General features: G+C 39.6%; 2 protein-coding genes across 4 annotated transcripts in view; one reads left to right on the forward strand and one right to left on the reverse strand.

Moving 5' to 3' along the window:
• Nucleotides 1–1,688: 1,688 nt before the first annotated feature.
• DEPDC4 (DEP domain containing 4) lies at nucleotides 1,689–17,909 on the reverse strand. Of its 2 annotated transcripts, XM_076335383.1 has the most exons (9): nucleotides 17,825–17,909; nucleotides 16,377–16,803; nucleotides 15,689–15,843; nucleotides 14,942–15,128; nucleotides 11,388–11,614; nucleotides 8,453–8,595; nucleotides 8,104–8,229; nucleotides 6,419–6,497; nucleotides 1,689–4,007 (listed from the first exon to the last, which is right to left on the reverse strand). In XM_076335383.1, exons 1-9 carry the CDS (start codon nucleotides 17,907–17,909, stop codon nucleotides 3,790–3,792), a joined length of 1,647 nt encoding a protein of 548 aa, XP_076191498.1. In that variant the 3' UTR covers nucleotides 1,689–3,789. The 2 variants fall into 2 exon arrangements, with proteins under 2 accessions (XP_076191498.1, XP_076191506.1); XM_076335391.1 differs by lacking the exon at nucleotides 17,825–17,909 and having other exon boundaries at nucleotides 15,689–15,840; nucleotides 16,377–16,714.
• A 146-nt stretch (nucleotides 17,910–18,055) lies between these two features.
• The window catches only part of SCYL2 (SCY1 like pseudokinase 2), a 48,194-nt gene continuing 44,978 nt past the window's right edge, over nucleotides 18,056–21,271 (forward strand). For both annotated transcript variants that reach the window (XM_076335403.1, XM_076335410.1), the window contains exon 1: nucleotides 18,056–18,206. The gene's annotated coding sequence lies outside the window, so the exon portion shown is untranslated. The remainder of the gene's footprint in view (nucleotides 18,207–21,271) is intronic.

A 21,271-nucleotide genomic window follows, 5' to 3' on the forward strand; every position in this document is an offset into this window, starting at 1 on the left:
AGATTGCCTATCCTGAAAAGGAATACGTGAGTTTTATTTTTGGTTATTTTAGTGAATAGCCATGAGAGGAATATACTTGAAATGTGACGACTGCTATTGAAAGTATACTTAGGCTTTGAGAAAAGAGTAATTTGAACAATCCCTTTTTGAAAAGGGGTTTTGGGTTAGTAGGTTGTGGGGTTTTTTGTTTGGTTTTTGTTTTAAACAATGGCTGAGCAAATAAGCTTCCTGCCACTGCCCTCACCTTTCTTGAAAAGGTGACATCAGAAGGTGTCTGAGGTGAGCGAAGCTTGCAGCTGTGTCCTGGGTAATCCCATCTGTGTCCTATCCATGCATTCTAGATACACACAAATGCCCCAGCCTGTACTTGTAATTTCTGTTTACAGAGCAAAGGTGGCATCAGCAGCTCTGTTACTGCGCCATCCGTCTGTGCAGCATTGCATGCAGGAGGGGAAAGAGCAACGGTACGGGCTGATGACCAGATAGAAGCCTCGGAGGGCTGCGCTAGTAGGGGGTGCCCCACCTGGCTTGCTTGGCTGCCAGGACAGAGGCAGGCGCTCGCACAGGGAGGATGATGGACACACAGGTGCTGACGCCGATCTTGACCTGATGCAGCTCGTGGCCGCAGGGGAATTGCCCTTCAGTAGGGCTGGTGATACCCGGTGGTGTCAGATTTGCAGAGGAGTATCCTATTCTCAGCTGAAGTCTCATATTCCCTCTCGTCTGCCGCTATGTAAAACCAGTAAGTGTGCTTACGCAGTACACTTGCCTAGCTTGGAACAAAGAGCACTGACTGACTTAGGCAGCTGATGGCAGGGATCAAGCAGAGGCTTCACTGGGTTTCATGCCCCTCCAGTGATCCTTGACAAGGCCCAGAGAGGGGCACTCTGAAGCATAACTAGCTACTATACCTTCTGTAAAATTGTTCTTTGTGATGATCTGTGACCCAAGGGTAACTGACGTAGTTGAACGGTCAGAGCTGTGAACAGGGGAAACAGCTGTCTACCACCAGCCCCTGGGCTCACTGATAGCATTAAGGTACAGCGATATCCTCATCTCTGGCTTCCATTTCTTTTCTACTTCAGATAAGCACACGGAGTTAGAGCCATGTTGCTCTGATCAACATTTGAGTCTCATGAGCTGCTCCTGTTGCTATCCAGAGGTCTCAGTGTAAGAGCAATATAGAAGAGAAGCCAACACTCCAGAGAATGGAATAGAAATGAGTGAGAGGTCCGAGGTACCCTACCAGATGATTCTGCATCAAACATTGTTAAAAATAAGTGATAGAACTTTCTAAAGTCCAATAAAGTTTTCCTAATTTTGGAATGTAACTGAAAGCGTAACAATGAAAAACAGTAATCCGTAGTTCACCAAACTTGTTCTGTTCAGCGGGCCCTTATACTTAAATGTAAAATACCACGTTTCTTTCAACAGAAGATTAAAAATTAGTAGATCTTCCTGTCAGGGTAGGTGAATAAAATAGGGCTCTCAAGAGCTCTCCCTTTCCTTTGCAGGACTAGATCAATCATGGGACTTCTTGTCCCATGAACTGAAGGAAAGCACCTGGCAGCTATAAACTGCTGTCCACTTAAAGCATTTCCTTACTGTTTGATACCTGGTTCTACGCCCACTGAGCTGCCTCTTCCTTATGAAAACACTATGAAATGATAGACAGATTCATCGCTTTTTATGCAATGCTTTATTATCATCTTTAAATTAGCACAAGAAAATTCTAATCAAGTCACAAAGTGCAAGAATTTATTTTTTAAAAATACAGTTTTTCCCAAAGCAATTCCCAGTCCCTCTAGCCTACAAATTACCATGTTATCACCCCTCCCCGTTACCAGGTTCAGTATTTTGAGTGAGACCCAGTGAAGGGACTGGAGAGGGGGGGGAAAAGAAAACCCAAAACAAACCTAAAATCCCCTTCTCCCACTACTCAACACCAGAAGCACTTAATCAGGAAATAGTTTCCTGTTTACAATTCTCAATAACCTACTTCTGTATATGCTCCTTTTTCTGGGAGAATGACCAAACCCCCTGCTCCCCAGGGCTAAAAAAAGAATACGTGGCCCTGTAGACTAGTAATTAGGGTGAAACTTGGTCTTTTTTCCTCCTCCAGAAATTATTTATTTTATGCTGGACAGTCACTGTTAAATAACAAGTGCATAAACAGGGATGCACGGACAGAGATTTCAACTATATTCCCTGACTTCTAATAGGGCCACATCATTTAAAAAAGGCCACTTGAAATATGCAAGTTAACACAACCTATTAGCTGTACACAGTTGGTTATATCTAACAGTGTAACTATTTCGATTTATAAAAGAAAAGAAAACAGTACTTGTTTTCAGAAAGCTTTGGTATCCTGGTAACTTGACCACATCTTTGAAGAGCAGTTGAGGATGTACATACCTAAAGCAGCATATTCACAATTAAAAAAAAAAAAAAATCATGGTCATAGTGGAGTAGTCCAGCAAAGAGGCCATGAAAATGATAAGGGCTTGGAGCATCTGTCAAGAGAGCTGTGATTGTTTAGCCTTGAGAAGGCTCAGGGGAGCCAGTAAAGAAGACTGAGCCTGACACTCCTCAGTGGTGCCCAGTGAAAGGACAGGAGGCAATGGGCACAAACTGAAATGCAAGAAATTCTACCTAAATGTAAGGTGTGTTTTTGTTTTGTTTTTGTTTTGTTTTTTTAAATACTGTGAGGCTGGTCAAACTCTGGACCAGACTCACCTGAGAGGTTGTGGCACCTCCGTCCTTCGAGATATTCTAAACTCAACTGGAAAAGGCCCTGAGCAGCCTGCACTAATTGACTCCACTTTGAGCTGGGCGGTGGGACTAGACCAGAGGTACCTTTCAATCTCAATTCTATGTTTCTATGTCATGATCAAATGTCTGTCATGAGGATGGAAGAAGTAATTTAACCTCTACAACATTAAATTGCATGTTTATTTAATGACTTGAATCAACATTCCCTTGTTAGTGTACAGTTAACCATCAATGTGTCAAGACAGGCCAACGTGCTTTCTAGCTTTGCCCTATGAATCCATAAACGCTATCAAAGTATTTATGACAAATAACTGGACACTATCAAAGTATCCTCATGTTGAAATAAATTGCTTAAGTACACCAAGAGATCTAAAACAAGATTATTCCTCCAGTTTTTTCAAAATGTAATTTTTTACTTGCTTTTGCTTAACTGCCAGATTAGCGGCAGCTCAGTCTGCCAGAGCAGGGAAGGAGTAACAGGCTACAATTACTGACTGCAAGCACACACAGCTCCCCTGCCTAATGAATCTTGCCTGCCACAGATTCAAAACCCACTGACCTGCTCCTAACATTTTTGACACACTTGGTACTCTTTTACAATACTCATAGGAGTCATAGTCTACAGTTTAAGATTAGATTACAGTTAGATTATCAACTACAGCTAGAAAAGATTAAAAACCTTACTGGTTATCAACCCAAGCATGGCTCTGAATGTAGACTTGGCTCAGGTAGAAAGCCATGGGGTCATGGGACAGAAGGAAAAAAGCGCCAAACCCTGAACTCAAAGCAGCACAGGCAGTGTGCCGTTATTACTAACTTAAAAGTAATTAAGTACATTTTGCTTAAGAGTCATTAATTAGAATTAATGCTTTTTAGCAGCATAGTAATTTTGATAGTTGAAGCTTCCTGTAACTGAAGATGTAAGGACCTAAGAAGAAAATGGTTTGTATCATGAGCAATTTTCATATGCATCCTGCCCTTTTTAAAAAAAAAAAAAAAAAAAGGCTGTATTGATGTCTAACCATTTAGGGTACAAAATTCACATGTAGTTTTACAACCACTACAGTAGATGAGAGAATGGTATTTTCGGAATTCTTTAATTAATTTCTTCTTCTGCTTCAAAGGAATAGTGGGGTCATTGTCTATCTCTTGAACCAATGCGAGAAGATACTGCTTTGTTTGTTGTTTTTGATCTTCATATTCTTTAGTTGTCACGCGCTGACAGAAGGTGAAGCCTTTGTAAGAAATCAGAGGTTCAGATTAAGTTTAATGCATCATATAAGAGCCTAATTAAAAAAATATGATCAGAAACACAGGTGTATTCATATTCCAGTTCAGATGTGATTACAATTCTCTACAAACAATGTGAAACATACAGCCCTCCACTAAGCACGGATGAACATCTAAGCTTTAATTGCAAAAACAAAATTGAAAAGCAGTGTTACAATTGCAGTATCACAGATGATTTTGTATTGCAAACAGGCCTGCAAGACAAAGAGCCAATACGGTTCTTGCAGACAGAAGCCATAATGAAGAATGCTACATGACAAGAATGGCACCTTGCAGTTGTCATGATCCAGTGATTCCCTGTGAATGAATCAGATCCATAGCAAGGCCCAGTACATAATGCAAGTGAATAAATACTTTGGAGAAACAGTTGCCCCTGAACCACACCTCTGAATTCAGGAACTTCTAGGTGACTAGACAGCAGCTCAGCATGGTTTGGGCAGAAGTGATGGAACAGGCAGCAGTTCAGGGTGAGGGCAGAGCAAGGAACTGGAGCCCGAGAGCACTATTAAGCTATAAAAATGTTGTGAACCTATGCAGTAGAGTACTGTCCTGCAAGGATTCAAGCCCCATCACCAGACAAGTGAGTTGTGGCCCGAGGAAAGACTGGTGTTCAGCTACCCCACACGTTAGTGAGCAAGTTGGTTGAACAAATGTCAATTGCCTAAAGGGGAAAAAATTCTTACTATTCCTTCTGTACAAACACCACCTTCCTAAGGCTTCAGACAGGGAGTGGTAATAACCTGAGCTGCCAGAATTTTCATGTGGACCTGTCCTTCCCTTCTTTTACAATGAGTCTGTCAAACATCAAATGTGAAATACTTTTTATGGTTTAGTAGAGTCAGATCAAGAACACATAGCTCTTTCAAAAGGGAAAGCTTAACAACTTCTGTCAAAGAGATTAACTCTTAAAACTTCTGGGTGGACCCTTTAGTCCAGTGGTTTCAAGTGGCTTACTAGATTAAAACCAACCCCAGAGTTCCCTCAGTGCTTTTAGGAATGTTTCTTTCCAGCAGACCTAATGATTACCTTCCTGCAATAGACAGACTCCTTTTGTTATCAGGGTCCCCCAGCCTTCCCTCCTGCTCCCACCTGCACTTCAGAAGTTCACCAGCTAAGAATGATCAGTAACTCCCAGGAAAGATTTTCCTCCTGCCTCCTCCATGAGAAAAGGGAAAATGACACCAGAATATGAGGCACACAGGAAAATGGGAATATGCCATGCTGGAGAGCTTACAATCAGATCAAACTAGCTATTTCAACAAGTAGATAGAATCTATATGCATTTACAGATTGAAACTCCAAAACTCAGTAGGGAGAATATAGTATGGGGTTTGTACTTCAGGTGTCTGTTCAGTGTGCTGATGGAGATCACACAGGCTCCAAGAATACTGTAGACAGGCAACTCCTTCCTCTGTTGCTCATCTCTGTATTCTTTGGCTACACAATATGTGATACTCAGAACATTGAACTGGAAGCAATTTGGACACATTCCAGAACCCAACACAGATGGTAAAAGATTCTGTACCAAAACTACTTCTCAGACAGCTGCTCTATTAAATATAGTATTAAACAGCACAATAACTCACAGTATTATTCAGTTCCCTAATGGCTTCTCTTCAATGTTTAAGCACATAATGCACTGGCAATACAGAAGTCAAAAGGAAGAAGCTATAGAGTCAGAAGAAATTCAATTATTTAAGCCAACCCTTTTAATCACAGTGCTGAAATATTTTTGGCAGCAAGGCCAGATGGAATGCTAGCTTGTAAAAGAAATGAGCTGGAAAACACTAATCCCACATACACACCAAGTGTCAAATGCCTTCCTTATAGGCTACAATACCCTCCTGTAAGTCTTAAGCTCTTAATAAACTTTGTGCTTACCCAGAAAAGGAAGAGAGTTCTTCAAAACACTAAACAATCAAGGTCTGTGCTCAAGACATCTATTAGAACCTCAAACTAATGAGCTCTATAAGAATTTTTAGGTGTCTTGTGGCAGAAATATAAGAATGCTGTTCCTAAATATAAAATCATCACATCAAATTCACAAACCAAATTATAAGCAAGTCACTTCAGGAAGCACATTTTGCATTAATTTCTCCAGAAATAATTATTTGGTAAAAAAAATTTTGTAACATGTTAAAACCAGATAATTAATAGAATCCTTGTTATCCAATATTCAGAGGTCAGTGTTTTGCTTATAGCAGATAATTTAATTATTTGGTGAATTAGTCACTAGTCGCTTTAATGCTTCCCTTCTAATAAAGGAAAAGAACATAGTCTATGCAAAATTATAGTTAACTGGTTATAAATCGATTTGTATAGAAAGGTTTATATAAAAATATGTATCACAATCTACCTGAATCGATATCTGGATCTTGTCCTTCTAGCAAACTCTCAAGTCTCCTACCAGTTAGCTCCAGAAGAGTTAAAGGAGTCTGAAAATACAATCCAACAAAGAAAAAAGTTACAAAGCCAATACTTCTGTATTTTGAGAATCTAAAGCTTTCAGATGATCAATTTAAAAATCACAGAATTAACTGCAGAAGAATCTATGCCTACATTTATTTAGGTACATATATTCAAAATCTTTCAAAAAATTGCACTAACACACATATACATATGTTTATTCCTGATATTTCTGGCAGAAGGATATTTCCTAAAGAAATAGGAGGCAAGGTGTTCTAGATGTTGTTTTCCACTGAACTATGGCAAATACTGTAGTGTAGACCTTGAACTTATTTCAGCTTATATAATACAAAAGGCTCTCAACTGCAGTTGTAAATGAGTGAGCCACCATCCACTCTGCTCTCACTGCTATGAAGCAGTGGGCACTTCATTTGTCAGATCTGGCTCCATCTCCAATCACAAAGCAAAGCTCTAACCCTCATGTCAGAACCCTTAATAACAAAAAAACCAAAACCAAAATGAAACAAACAAAAAAACCCCAACCAACAAAAAAAAAAAAAACCCCAATCAACCACCTAAACAAAAAAAACCCCAAACCCAACCAACCAAACACAAAAAAACCCCCAACAAACACAAAAAAAACCCCACCAAAACAAAACCTGCAAAACCAGCTAAAACCAAATATTAAAACATACGAAACTCACAGTAACCACTTGATACTTTCAAACTAAACTGGAGCTAATTAAAAAAAAATATAAATCTCCCATGTCTCTTTAGCTGAGGTCGGAAGCAGAAATGAATGTGTTGTATAAGAACTAAAAATAGTATTTTACGGAAACCAAATCAATGTTTCTGTGAGGCTTATTTGTAACTGGACAATAAATGTCTAGAGCATTTTACAGCTATCTTATAGCAGCTGAGATAATTAGTTCATCTCGACCTAGTTTAGTGTTTTAATGAGGAATTTTATAGTTGAGGAAAACAGTAGCAAAGCATCACAACTTTAATGCACTGGTTGAATTCAGAAAGTCAATATAGGGCCAGGTAAGGTTGCATCTTTTCACATGTGTGACAATATGATGGAATGTAAATAAAGGAGACTAAAATATATCTGTATATTTACATAACTGATCGAGTTAAAAGAAAATAGAACCACAAAATGAAATGGCCTTATTTTCTTTAATTTAGAAGTTGACATTTCAAAATACCAAAAGGAACTCTTAAAGAGTTTTCAAAGCTGTACATGTACACTGGGGCACCAGAGCATGCCATCTTATATATCACCCAGAGTATGTCAGCTGACTTCTAAAGACACTAAGGAGCCTGAAAATATAGTAGACAGCCATCAGAAACAAGGTGCCAAAAAGGCCTCTCTAAAAATTGCTTAACACTTAAAATACTTTCTTAACACAAATGATGCAAATAAAGAGAGAGAATATTATATGTAAAGGATAGCAAAGCTCTCAGAAAGCTGTCCTCCACAGTCTGAAATAGCTTCTCGCCCTACTTGACTGTACCATTAAACTGTAACAGATGGAATATTAAATTGCTCCTCAGACCTCTCATCTCCAAAAAGGCACTTCATGGCATTTAACATTTAAAATGACAAAGCCAATGAGGTAAGGAAAATGCTACCTTGAAGAGCTCGGAGTGATTGTCCATCAGAAACCGAGTCAGCAGTTCTGCCTGTGGTTTTGACAATGTCTTATTTTGTAAGATGAACTTTGTGCAAGTCTTGATGATCACTGATCTGTTATCAAACTAGAAAAAGAACCACCCAGATCTGGCATTAGATTTACTTGCAATGTGTCAGCAAAGACTAAGTATAACAGGATGCTATCAGTGGGAAGAACATCTTGACATTTGTTTTAAAACAAATCACATTGGAAGGCAGTAAACAGAATACTTCTAACTCTGGGGGAAAAAGAGTTAGCTTTACTATAGGAAAGTGCTATTTCCCACACTAAACATAACAGATACTTACTTGTTTTTGTAATTTGTACCCCTCAGATTCGGATGCAATGGCTATGAATGTCAGGAGTCTATGTAGTTCTTCTCGGATATTTGGTGCTAATAGTTTTAAATAAAGTTGTGATGCCTCTAGAGCTTGATCTGTTTTTCCTTTTTCTGCAATGGAGTAGAACAGTGTATCCAGTGCAACCGTTCATTTTCAGAGTCAAGAATACATATTTAAATTCCAATATTAATCCCATTTTGTTTTTTTTTTTTCCCCTCCAAACAAAGCAGGTTATCTCAGCAAGTTCTAAAACCTTTTGACAAGACTTAATACAGCATTTAATCAATATAAGCTTAAAACCTTTGTCCCATAGCTAGTCAGGAAACAGATGTACTTGGACAACACATACGGGACATTACTATGGTCTGTGTACAATGTGCAAACACTGAAGTGATGTTTGCACTGTTTGTGTTTACACATCTTTGCATTATATTCCAGGATTCATCTCAAAGTAATTAACGAGCTGAACAATTCTAACTTTCTCATTGCTTTGAGGTTTTGTTTGTTTGTTCGGGTTTTTTGTTTTGTATTGGGTTTTTTGTTGTTGGTTGGTTGGTTGGTGTGTGTCCCCCCTTTTTAAGCCACTAGGTTATAAGTTTCTCAAGGAAATGTGATAAAGTGGAAATAATCTCCTATAAAAACCCCTTTAGATGATAATTCTAGTTATCTTCACTTTGAAAGTGAGGAACTATCAAAAAGCCAAATAACTTTCTTAAGGCAAGAGCAAGATGAGGGCAGATACAGGAATAGAACCTATGTATGATTTTCCGGCCTCTCTGTCCTATTATTGGGACAGAGGTATTTTACAAGAAACAATCCAGGACTTTCAGGGGTGTACCACAAGCCATTTGAAATCATCTTTGTTTAAAAAGAACACCAAAAGAGCAAGTAAGTGATCCTTTTGCAAAAGAAGGGCAGACAAAAAAGCAGGAAAGAGAATTGCCAAAGGACACGATCAAGTCAGGTAAAAGCATAGATATGAAGACAGGAAGTTAAATAATTTCTAGAGAAAAGTTTAAGAGTTTCTTTGATCTGTGATTAAAGCTTTACTGAGTTACTTTAAAAGACTGTAGGAAAAAAAAAAAAGAAAAAGTTCCAATGTAAAAAGGTTCAATAAACCACATAGACTAGTTTGACCACCTGCATTCATCTGTAACATAAGACCTGTTTATTTTAAAGGCAATGAGCACAGCAACATGTTTGCCTTCACAACAGGTCTGTATTAAACAGTTTCATTTAAGATGGCTGATAACTGAGGAAAATACAGTTATAACCGTATATATATTGATAACAAGATGAAGTCATACTTTAGCTAACTGCAGCACTTCTCAAATTAATTTTGAAAGTGTTTTAAATACGTAGATGTTCATAGCTAGTTTGAGCTCTCTTTTGCACTAGAGTCAGAACAACAGCACTTTATCACAGTAAGGTTAATTGCACTGGATTCTACTTGAAAATTATTATTAGAATCCAAGTTGTTATGCACTGACATTCATAATCTATTCCATAGCACTGAGAGGGAAAAATGGTTGTAAAATAGTTAAACGCAATCTCCTAACAGTGATCTAGTATGAACTAGAACTCAGCTGAGGACCCAAGAACGCAGACTAATATGTTCAAATAGAGAATAATTTCCTAACGATAAAATTATGGCTACCACTTCATCAAAAAGAAAGAAAGCATTAGAAACTGCTTGTGAGATAGTCTTACTCAAGTTGGAAAGATGACAAAATTAAAGCAAGACTAAGAAAGCAGAATAGCCCTGGACATTCACAGGTCATGTAGTTTAGATCAAGCAGATACTTAATAAGGAAAACACCTATAGGCAACTAAAGTGCTAGAGTAATTCAGCAGAATTATAACACTGTCTTTTCCCTTGCCTACAGATTTGGCTGTTTTGATTCTCTAATTAGTAAATACTCTATAATATTGGTTTATATCAGTTTTGTACATGCATTTAAAGTGTGTATATGAACAATAACATTTTTAATTTAAATGAACATTTAGCAGAAGTTACCAGTCGCTGTCAGTTATTTCAAATAGCATTCTTTTTTTGTGGATGGGTTATGCAATTTTGCAATAGTTTCCCTTTCATGATTTCTATTGTAATTTTCTTTTTTTTCTCCTTAGCAAAATACTACTGATAAAAATATTGCCTTTTGTATTTTCATGAGGTTTTGGCCACAGGATCCACCACTCTGCTCCAATTTTTACACAGGCCAACTGTGCTTCTATGCCAGTAAGCTTGTTCTCTAAAAACTAAAACTTTTGATAACACTCCATAAACTCTACAGAACTGAAGAAGTAACAGGGCCTATTTAGGGTAGGATTAATCTTAAACTTGTATTTAAATTAAACCCTTCTGTTTTACTTGTGAGTGTATATAGGGAGGGGTTTTTTTGAGGGGTTCACAGTCTGGATCACAATCTCAACAGCCCCTTTTATCATTTTAAATAACTTCTATTACTAAAGAAGCCCTAAGTCCAGAACTTACGAAACCTTACTCTGGTTAACAAGAAGACTTTATAGCAATGATTTTACTTTTGTGTTATTATTCACAAGTAGCAATAAGGGAAATTCTGACTAGCGGTAAGAAATTTTCACGATGAGAGTAGTGATATATTGAAACAGGTTACCCACAGAGGTTGGTGAATCTCTATCCTTTCAGATTTTCAAAATTCAGCTGGACCAGGCCCTACACAACTTGATCTAACTTTGAAATTTGTCCTTGCCTTGAGCAGAGGTTCTGACTAGCAACCTCGAGCATTCCCTTCCAACCTATAAATTAAAGTGCATCTGCAATAGCATTGCAAATGATGTTATGATTCAGTCAATTAATGCTTAGTAAGTTACATCCTTTATACAGCTTTCACTTGTATTTTTTGTTCCAGGTTGCTCTTACCTATAAGTTCTATAATTCCTGAATGAATATCGAGATCCTGAGTGGCAAGAAGGGAGTCCTTCTTTTGACTATAATACTTTATTATAATGTCAAAAAGAATCTTCTTGTATGTATTCAGACTGCTGGGTTTGTTAGTGCTTTGAGGTAACTGCTGACTAACCATCACTATGAATTGGTCTGGGAAATACTCCAAGCATTCAACTGCAGCATAGAGCCATTTGTCAAGCCTGTAGAAGGAAAAGTTAGTTTTAGTGCTTACTTTAAAATGCTCTGCCTATTCTTATTTAATCCTTTAAAGAAAATTAGGTAGAAATAACCATGCAGGTATAATCACACATTTGAACCACAGCATTAAACTTATTAAGCAGTTTATGTAACTACTATAGTAGTTCAAGGACCTGCTCAAAATAAACAACTTCCATGGTTTTCCTAGGCTACAGACAATACACCTGAGGTATGCCCAGATCAAAACAAGCTGCAATCATGCCAGACTGCCACTGACCCCAGGACACTTGCCTGATTCAGCTGGTATTTAAAACCAAACACCACCCCACTATTACTCCAGCACACACAATGAAAACCCACCAGGGCTAACCAGGTTCAAAAAGCAAGGGACTGGATCTTTACACAAGAGAAACAAGACAATGAGTTTGAAAACCAAGAAAAAATAAAAATAGTTTAAATCCCAGAAGACTGTGGAAGCAGTTTTTTATATGACCTACAGTAAAGGTATGAGTTTTCTTAAGCATTTGTTGCCTGTATGACTTAACTAGGGAGAGAAAATGTAAGGAGAAACTAAAATTCCCTTCCCTTCCCTTTACCTGGGTCAGGATGTAATGAAGAAATTATCTCTAAATCACCAAGCATCAATTGAATGGTGCATGTTAGTGATATGTCTGAAAGACACGATACCATCTTTCTGTCCTTGCTAGTGATACATGCAGAGCTGTTTTTATTAGTGTAAATTAGAAAGTTAATTTCAGGCCAGTAAGTAGATTTTTCTAATAATATTATCTCACACAAATTGAAATATATTTATTGTTTCAATCCATTTGAGATCCTCTGACTGTCCCTCTTGTCTAGGCTTTTGTCTGCTTCACCTGAGAATGGTAAAGTCCATGAGTCATGCCCAGGTGTGATGGAGTCCACTTACCACTTCACACGTTATCGACATTCTTAGGAACTTTTCACAGAGCACGTCAAAACATTCATTTAATATACACTCTCAAATTTAGTATGGATGTGCAAGCAATAAATAGTACTTCAAGATGGTTGGGAAGTCCCCGGAGATCACAGATATACCAATTCCTTCATATTATGCCTTTTAAGAAATTATCTCCCGGTTACCTATTACTGTGTAAGGGGTGTAGCCTTGAAACTTTATTTTCTGTTGTACAACATGACAGAAACATATGTTCCACGGGTTTCCTCTCCATTTCTTTCTTGTCCCCAACTTTCAGACACATGAAGCATTTCTTACATGAACTGTGTTTCATTTCCCTTACAACAGACATCTGCGCTTGAGGGATAGTCCTTCCTGTCCAGAAAGGCAAGGGTCTCCTACAAATCAGGTCTCATATGTGCAGGTTCCATGTCGTTGTCTCAGATACCCTAGAGCCTTTCAAATATTGAACTGTGCTCATAAAATCAAGGCATGAGTTAGCAGCTTTGAACTCATTGTTCAAAGAGGCTGGAAGGTCAGAGGAAAAAGTCACTAACTCAACCATTTTGTACAGAAATCTAAAATTATAGAACTGTGGGGGGCAGAGGGAGAATTACTTTTATCTAACTCACTGGATATTGATTCAGTTAAAATTATTTTATAACTTGTGAGAAGATGCAAGTATTATTTAAGATCCACAGAATCTTATTTTTACCATGGACAGCAGAAACAAAGATTTTGAACTTGCTGCTGGACAGCTAGATAAACATGAACTTTTGTTAGAACTGCTGCGGCCAACAAGGATTGTATAACTCTTGGATGCATGAATGGGGTAATACAGTAAAGCAGAAATAGGATCATGATCTCCCTTTAGTTAGGACCCCATGAGCAGCGCAATCACTGCAAGCAGGGTTTCATTACAGTTTTTAAGTACCTACATGGAGAGCAGGCATTTGATCATTTCAAGCATAACATGACACTATTTGAAAAGTGAAGACAGAAAATTTGAGATATAAATTGTGCTTACTCCCCCGCCTTTATACTGGGGGCAATTAATCCTACAACTACTTGTAATACTGGTGGCTACTCTTCATACCTGGAATTTTCCATTTCTCAGGCATGCTATAAGCCAGACCTAAATAATACACTGTCTACAAAGATGCTACTCCAGCCCCCCACTTAAGTAATTGTAAAATAAAGTAACGAAGCAAGCATCTAATTTTCTTAACACTCATCTGATATATTAGCACAGACCCAAATGTTAGAGACACTTAACACAGAACAATACAGAGTAAGAACCACATATGAGATAATTTAAGAGACATAAACCCACCAATCACCCAAGAATCAAGTACAACAGAGGTATAAAGCTCAAAAGAAACAGTGTTCATTAAGCCATTCTGGGAGGAACAATCCATGGAGTTAAGATGCTATCCAGCAATAAAACTAGTTTGGAACCAGGAGTTTCATTAGCTTATATAATGCATAATATATAAAAATTATATTATGCATTATATAATATAATGCATAATATATAAAAATTGTATTATGCATTATATAATATAATGCATAATATATAAAAATTGTATTATGCATTATATAATATAATGCATATATATGTGCATTATATAATATATATAATTTATATATTTTATATATATTACATAAAAACTGTAAAAAAGAGTTTCTTTAGGCACACAGATTGACCTCAATCTCACAAACAGATAAAAATTGTATTGATTTGATAGAAAGAAGCATTACTTAGACATACACACATGAGGAGACATGCCTTGACATATTTATTAAAAGTACATGCTAAGATAGAGATCAGGCCAAGTGCAATCACCAGGAACACTACAAAAATAAGAGAACATTTAAGGAAAAGAGCACTGATGACATGCAGCCACTTTCACTTCTATATTCTCATGATATAAGCATTCTTCAGTGCTACAGCTTAGCTTCTCCTTTTCTGTTGCTAACGATAGATGCCTTATTGACTTTATATCTTCACAGCACCACCACCAGGAACTGTGACAAACAAACAAAAAGCCTCAGAATAGTTTTTTTCAAGTTCTAATATCTGTTATAGAGACCGAAGAGTGAAGTGTCTGGTCTAGAAACTAGGAGTGTTTTCAACACTTGAGGTTAAAGTATATAATGTATATATAATGTCTACTTAAAATCCTCAAATGCCTAATCCTAAACATATACTTTTTGTGAATTCCCTTACCACTTCTGAAAAGAAGTCAACAAAGGAAAGTACGTTAATGCCACCCCTGTCTACAAGTATACAAGTGTAACGATGTCTGTTTTGTTCACTTAACACAAATCTTTGATCAAGAATAAAATAAAGCTTTTACTAACAAATCCGTTTTATAGATGTATAACTTACTCAGGCAAGTTTAAGCTACATGTAACCTCTCTGTCCAGGAAAGTATTTGAGATAATCAGGTCTTCTTCTTTGCCAAAACAGTCCGGTTTTGTCTTCACTGAAGACGCCAAGACATCTTCTAGAAGCGGAACATCAATTAACTGCAGCAGTCGTAGCAGAGTTTGCTGTTTCCAGACATCTTCTATTACTGATACCATAAACAAAGAAAACGAACACCCTCAGAAATAAGACCTTACGTAAAACACTAACCTTTGTTTTTACTCACTCAAGAATGTTTTAAGTGCTCAAAGAAAACAAGGTAACAGCATAGTGTGAAGTTTCTATGTTGGGGAAGAAGAGATCAAAATAGGAATGCTAAGAAAGAAGGCTTTAAAGAGAACATCTCTCTCCCCCATCATATTAGAATTAGTAATAACCTACTCTAATTAGTATTACGTACAAGAAAAGACAAGTGAATAGCAAAGGAATCGTATAATACAGATGTACTTAATCTTAAAACCTATTTCCTTCTGAAGTGGTATTTGCATAAATAGAACAGCACCATCCTGCAAAAACTTAATCCTGTTTTGTTTCCTTCAGTTTACTTACTATGAGCATTTACCAATAGCACTCATTTAGCTATTTTGTCATTAGTGACATGTTAAATTTAGGACTCTGAGGGGCAGTGCTTAACAGAAATGAGGTACTCACTCCAAGTAGATACAGTGAAGAACAACCAAGTTTTAAAAAGAAAAATTCAATCCTCACCTCTTTTTGAAAGCCGATTAGTTGGTTCATTAACCATGATCTTTGGAGGTAAAGATGCGTGAACATTTATTGATTGAAGAAGCTCCTCTACCCTCTTTTTATCGGCTGCTTCTAATGCTAAGGGGTTTGAAAGTGTTGTTTCACACTTCGTTCTGCTGGGGGTGTGTGTGGAAAGTTAGATGTATAACAAATAGGATCAGGACACATTTATCTTTCTGTCACTTCCTAAATTGCTGTTAAATCAGGACTTTAGGACTTCGTTGTATCTGGGGTCTATCCTGCTGCTAGAAAACTAATCATCCATATTTGCTTTGTACAAAGGGCAAGGATATTGATTCCAAATACTGTTTATTAGTTCCATTAGCTCCAGCTTCTTTTACCAGCTTCCAGCTAATTCTCAGATTTCAGTACAATTGATTGCAAAACAAAATGATTCCTGGGCTTATGCTACTGTGCCAGACTCTATTCTAAATAACAAAGGGCATATCAAAGCAGTTTAACATTACCAAGAAATATTAGGTAGCATCTGCGACTTAGGCATGACATTTCTCAAAACTGGCACGTAGTTTTCAAAAGTCTCCGATACCTGGGTTAGACAGACATAACTTCATCTACAGTTAACCCACCTTAACTTTAAATTAAAAAAAAAAAAAAAAAAAAAAAATCAGAATAGTTCAGAGTAACTCACTTGGAACGTCTTTTTGTCTTCTGTTTGCAGATTTGCTCAGGAGACAAGCTCTCATTGTCTTTATTCTTTCTCGGAAGACGAGGAGTAAAACTGCTATTTACAAATTTATAGAGACTAGTGTTTGTGTCTTCAAACTCTGTTTCTCTCTCATTCCTGAATAAGTAAAGCTTTGCTCCAACTGGCTCAAACACCTTGTGATCCATCAATGCTTGACATACACGGACTCCCTTCAGCCGAGAAATATCATTGCAGCTTAGGTACATGCTTTGCATAAGATGGCTCAGTACCACATCAACAGCATTTGAGCCGGTGAAACAGTTTTTATATGTTTTTAGATGTTGTCTACGTCTTTTGATTTCCACCTGACTGTGAAGAGCATGAATAATACTATTCCACAGCTGAGTTGCTTGAAAAGGACCATCACAATCTGCAAAATATTTACATGAAAGTTTTACAGATGTTTATAAGCTGTAACATTAAAAAAAAAGTTTTTACTCTATGAAATTAGTTTTATAGATGTATTTAAAAATTCTCCAGAAATCAGCTTAATTTTACAAAGGCAGAGAAAGATAATACTTCATCAATCAGTCCTTCTTCAAAGCTGACTCACATCCACTAGGACAGAGTCAACAGAAGAGAACAAAAAGACACTAAAAAAAGGCAAGGAAGGGGTTTTTTTGTTATTGTTATTACCACACATACTGTATGTATGTACACATACACAATAATTCGTTACAGAATCTCAGAATGGCTGAGGCTTGCAGGGACCTCTGGGGCCCATCTGGTCCCACCCGTCCTGCTCAAGCAGGACCACCCAGAGCTGGTCGCCCAGGACCGTGTCCAGACAGCTTTTGAGTATCTCCAAAGGTGGAGCGTCGACCACCTCTCTGGGCACCACTGAGAAGAGCCTGGCTCCGTCCTCTTTGCACTCTCCCTTCAGGTACTTGTAGGCATTGATGAGAACCCCCCGAGCCTTCTCTTCTCCAGGCTGAGCAGTCCCAGCCCTCTCAGCCTCACCTAGGGGAGATGCTCCTCCAGTCCCCAGTCTCTCCTCCGCATATCACTCTCAGCCCAGCAGGCGACAAACCAACATCTGCAGTACATTAAACCTGCCTGCCCCCCCAACCTTTCGCTCCGAACACTTAGACGCAGCTCCACGCCCAACCCTAGCAGCGGCGCCCCCCTTAACCACGACTTCTAGCGATGCAGCCAGAGGAAGCTCCTCCCTCCTCTGTACAGCTGCCGACCACCGTCCTAGCTCCTTCCCGCCCGCAGGCCGACGGCCCCTCCCGCGGCACCGGAGGCACCCGTCCAACGGGCGGGCACGCGCCGGCCCCTCCGAGCCCGCTCCGCTCCCCGGCGAGACACCGGGCCGCCGCCAGCCCCACAGACGCTGCGGAAGAAAAAGCCGCGGCAGTGGAGAGACGGGGATGACTCTCTTCCCACACCTCGCCGCCGCCCGCTCCCCCGCCGCGGCTCTAACTCGCTCTGACTCCGGAGCCTCCTGAACCGCGGAGTCAAATAAACCGCCATAACCGCGACCGGGGCCGCTGGCGGAAGCCGAGAGAGTGCATCACTTCCCGCCCTCCTCCGCCTCCCCCGGCCGCCGCCCCAGCGCCGCCCCTCCGGGGCGGAAGTGAGGCGCGCTCCGGCCGCCCCTCTCCCCCGGCGCTGTGGCTGTGGCCGTCGCTGTCGCCATGGAGTAGCTGGAGCGGGACGGGGCCGAGCTGGGGCCGGAGCGAGAGACGGAGGCGGCGTGACAGGCGGCCCGCCGGGCCCACAGGGCGACGGGCAGCTGGGCGCTGCGCCGGCAGCTTCCCGCGGGCTCAGGTAAGAGGCCTGGCCCCGGGGCAGGAGCGGCTGCCCGTGGCCTAGTGCCACTGCGCGGGGCGGGCAGGGTCCGCTGGCTCCGCAGGGCCTGGCGGTCTCGCGTCCCGGGAGCCCGGCGCTGAGGGGTGGGGGGGAAGGGGGCCACCCTGGAGGCGCAGGGCCTGGCGGGGACCGTTGAGCTGCCCGAGCCGGCGGATCGCGGATCACCTGCCTGCAGACGCCGCTCACCGCCACTCGCCTCTGACCGCGGCCGCCGCCCGCCCCAGGCACGCTCGCTCCCGGCTGCCCCGCGGAGCTGTGAGCACAGTCACCGGTCCTCCGGGCAGCGGGAAGGAGGGGATTCCCTGCGCGCCGCTGGCGGGGGTTTCTCGGCGGAGCTCTGCGAGTGCGGTCTCACTGTAAATAACAGCAAATACTTTGTCCGGGAGGACTGGCCCACAAGAGACAATCCAGGGGTTTGTGTAACATATAGGTTAGGTTTCTCTTGCCGGCAAGGCGACAAACAGATCCCTGTGCACGGATCTCGTTCCGTGAGTTTTTGGTAGGGTTTCAGTTGCAGCTCAGTACCGAAATGCTGAATAAAAATCACGAAGGTGACTTGCTCTGAGGGCAGCTACACCGTGCACAGTGCATCATTGTATTTGATCCTCCTCTTGTTTTTGTAACAAATGCAAAAGGTTGGTTGTGCCTGAAAAATATTTTTGGGTTTTTTTTCTTTTGTTTGGTGAGACTCGGTTGTTCTAGCACCTGTTTCTTCTGTGAATTCATCATTGGGTCAGATGGAAAGACGGAAGTTTGGGTTGGGTGGCATGAAGTACCCGTGCACCTGCCTGTTGCCTTGGTTCACAAGGGGGAATCCCAGCTTGTTACAGGTCAAAATAGTGGCAGAGTGTATGATGTACTGCTGTACAGTGTGCACCCATGTCCGTACATCAGAAGAAGCTATGAATTAGTTCAAGGATAAGTTAATAGTTTTAAGTCATGCAGTTGTTTTACATGAGTGAAAATTAAAGAATGGTGAGGAATCTTTGTTTTGGATTTACCTTTATTTCAACATTTTGAATGTTTTGCTTTATTTCTTATTGCTGTGTTGGCTGGTGCTTACTACCTTGCCAAATGATTAGGTTGTCATCGTGCTGACATATTGTTGCTGATGTACATCAGCATAAAGACCATTATTGATTGTGAGGAGAATTCATGAAAACAACACATTGACCACCCGGATTTCTTTTTAGGATTAGTTCCAGGTTTCATGGACTTAGTATCAGTAGCATTAATATTACCCATGACATTCAAACAGGAAGAAATCAAAGTTCTTAAGCATTTATTGCATGTCCTGTATTGCTTGTCTGAACACTGTTACCCTTAAGATCTTGTACTTTTCTCATTTATTACCTTTTAACTTGAAATGAAAGTTTCATTGTGGGTGACTGACTTTATTTCTATAAATAGTAGTTCAGTCTTAAAAGAACTGAACAAACCAGTTTTTGTACAGCTGAGAAGTAAAGTTGCGTATTTCAGATATGGTTAAATCATCATGATTTGTGGCATTATAGATACTACCCAAAATAGATTGGGGGGGGGGGGGCATGGATTTTCTAGGTACATTGTTCCTATTGACATATATTGAGTTTTTACTGAAGTTGGTAATAACAGTCATTTTTATAAAGCAAAATATGCTATTTTAGATTACAGTCCAAATGTTGACATGAGGATTTCTACAAATTTACAGTGTTAGATGTATGTAAACTTAAAACCCAAGCTGCTTAATGAGAAGTGAGTTTCTCAGTACTCCTTACTCAGTAGCTAAATTAAACAGTAGTTTGCATACTGTCAAGCTGGAGAAGAACAGGTTGGACAGGGCCTATCAGGCTTGATTTTTAAATCCTAACCCTTCGGACACTGGAATGCTGTTAACATTCTCACCTAGTGGCTTTTCCAGGCTTCTCACTGCAGTTAGTCTGTCACCCACAGCAGAGGGCACTTCTGATTTAATCAATACTACACCATTTTTCCACCACCTGTATAGAGAAACTCCCTTTCAGATTTATACAAAGGAATTTGAACATGCATGCACATGCGTTTTCTTCCTCATATCTCCACAATTAATTTTGCAAAGCATCTCTTTAGTTTTGAGTGTTCTAACACAAGATTGTGTTGCGTTGATACTAGAGAAGGTTTGATGGCTGGGAGTGAATGAAACAATGCAAAAAGCACAAGATTTAAAAGCAAATAAATTAGATTTTTGATTATCTTAAACACATGAGGATTGATTTTTATAGTCCCTTAGCATGTAGAGTTTGCTCCATGGAATAGCTGCAGAATAAAATCTCTGAGAACTGGAAATACTTATAGCTGCTATTTAGAATACTCCATGATCCTTGTTTCTACCTATTTATCAGGTTAATGAAAAGTTCCTTTATACAGGGATATTAGGCAATGTCTAATAGCTGTTTGGTCTTGGGCTGCACAGTTAGGAATTGCATGCATTTTTCCATAGCACAATTCATAAAGTAAAGTTAATATATTGTAATAAAATGTCACATACTGCAATAAAATTACTTAATAAAGGAATTCTATGTTTCCATAATTTATTTCGAGCTATGTTCTCAACAAAACACTTAATACATACCAAGCAAGTACATAATTATTCTTAAGATTATCTCATTATATTCAGACTCAGCTTCTCATATCTAAAACTCACAGTCCCCATAATTAAGACCAACTCCACCCTGAATGTGCTTGCAGTCATATCTGGTTCTGCTCCTCAGTAGTCCCCTTGAAGGCATAACTACTATTTCTGATTTTAAAGTTGTGTATTTACAAGATTGAGATCTGTGCAGCTGGATACCTTTCTTTTTTATAATATATTTCCTTAAAACTCCTCGTCTGGTTTTTCATTTAGTAGCACAAAGTTGTGTCACTCAGCTGACATGGAAGTTGGAGAAATATCAGTGGAGCCACAGCATTAATGTATTTCTACATTTCACTATGAAAGAATACTGAAGGTGGGATATAACTGCAACAATACTCAAGATAGAGCAACATAGCTGTGTTGCTTCCAG

This window comes from Aptenodytes patagonicus, chromosome 1, assembly GCF_965638725.1.
Source record: "Aptenodytes patagonicus chromosome 1, bAptPat1.pri.cur, whole genome shotgun sequence".
NCBI classification, from domain to species: domain Eukaryota; kingdom Metazoa; phylum Chordata; class Aves; order Sphenisciformes; family Spheniscidae; genus Aptenodytes; species Aptenodytes patagonicus.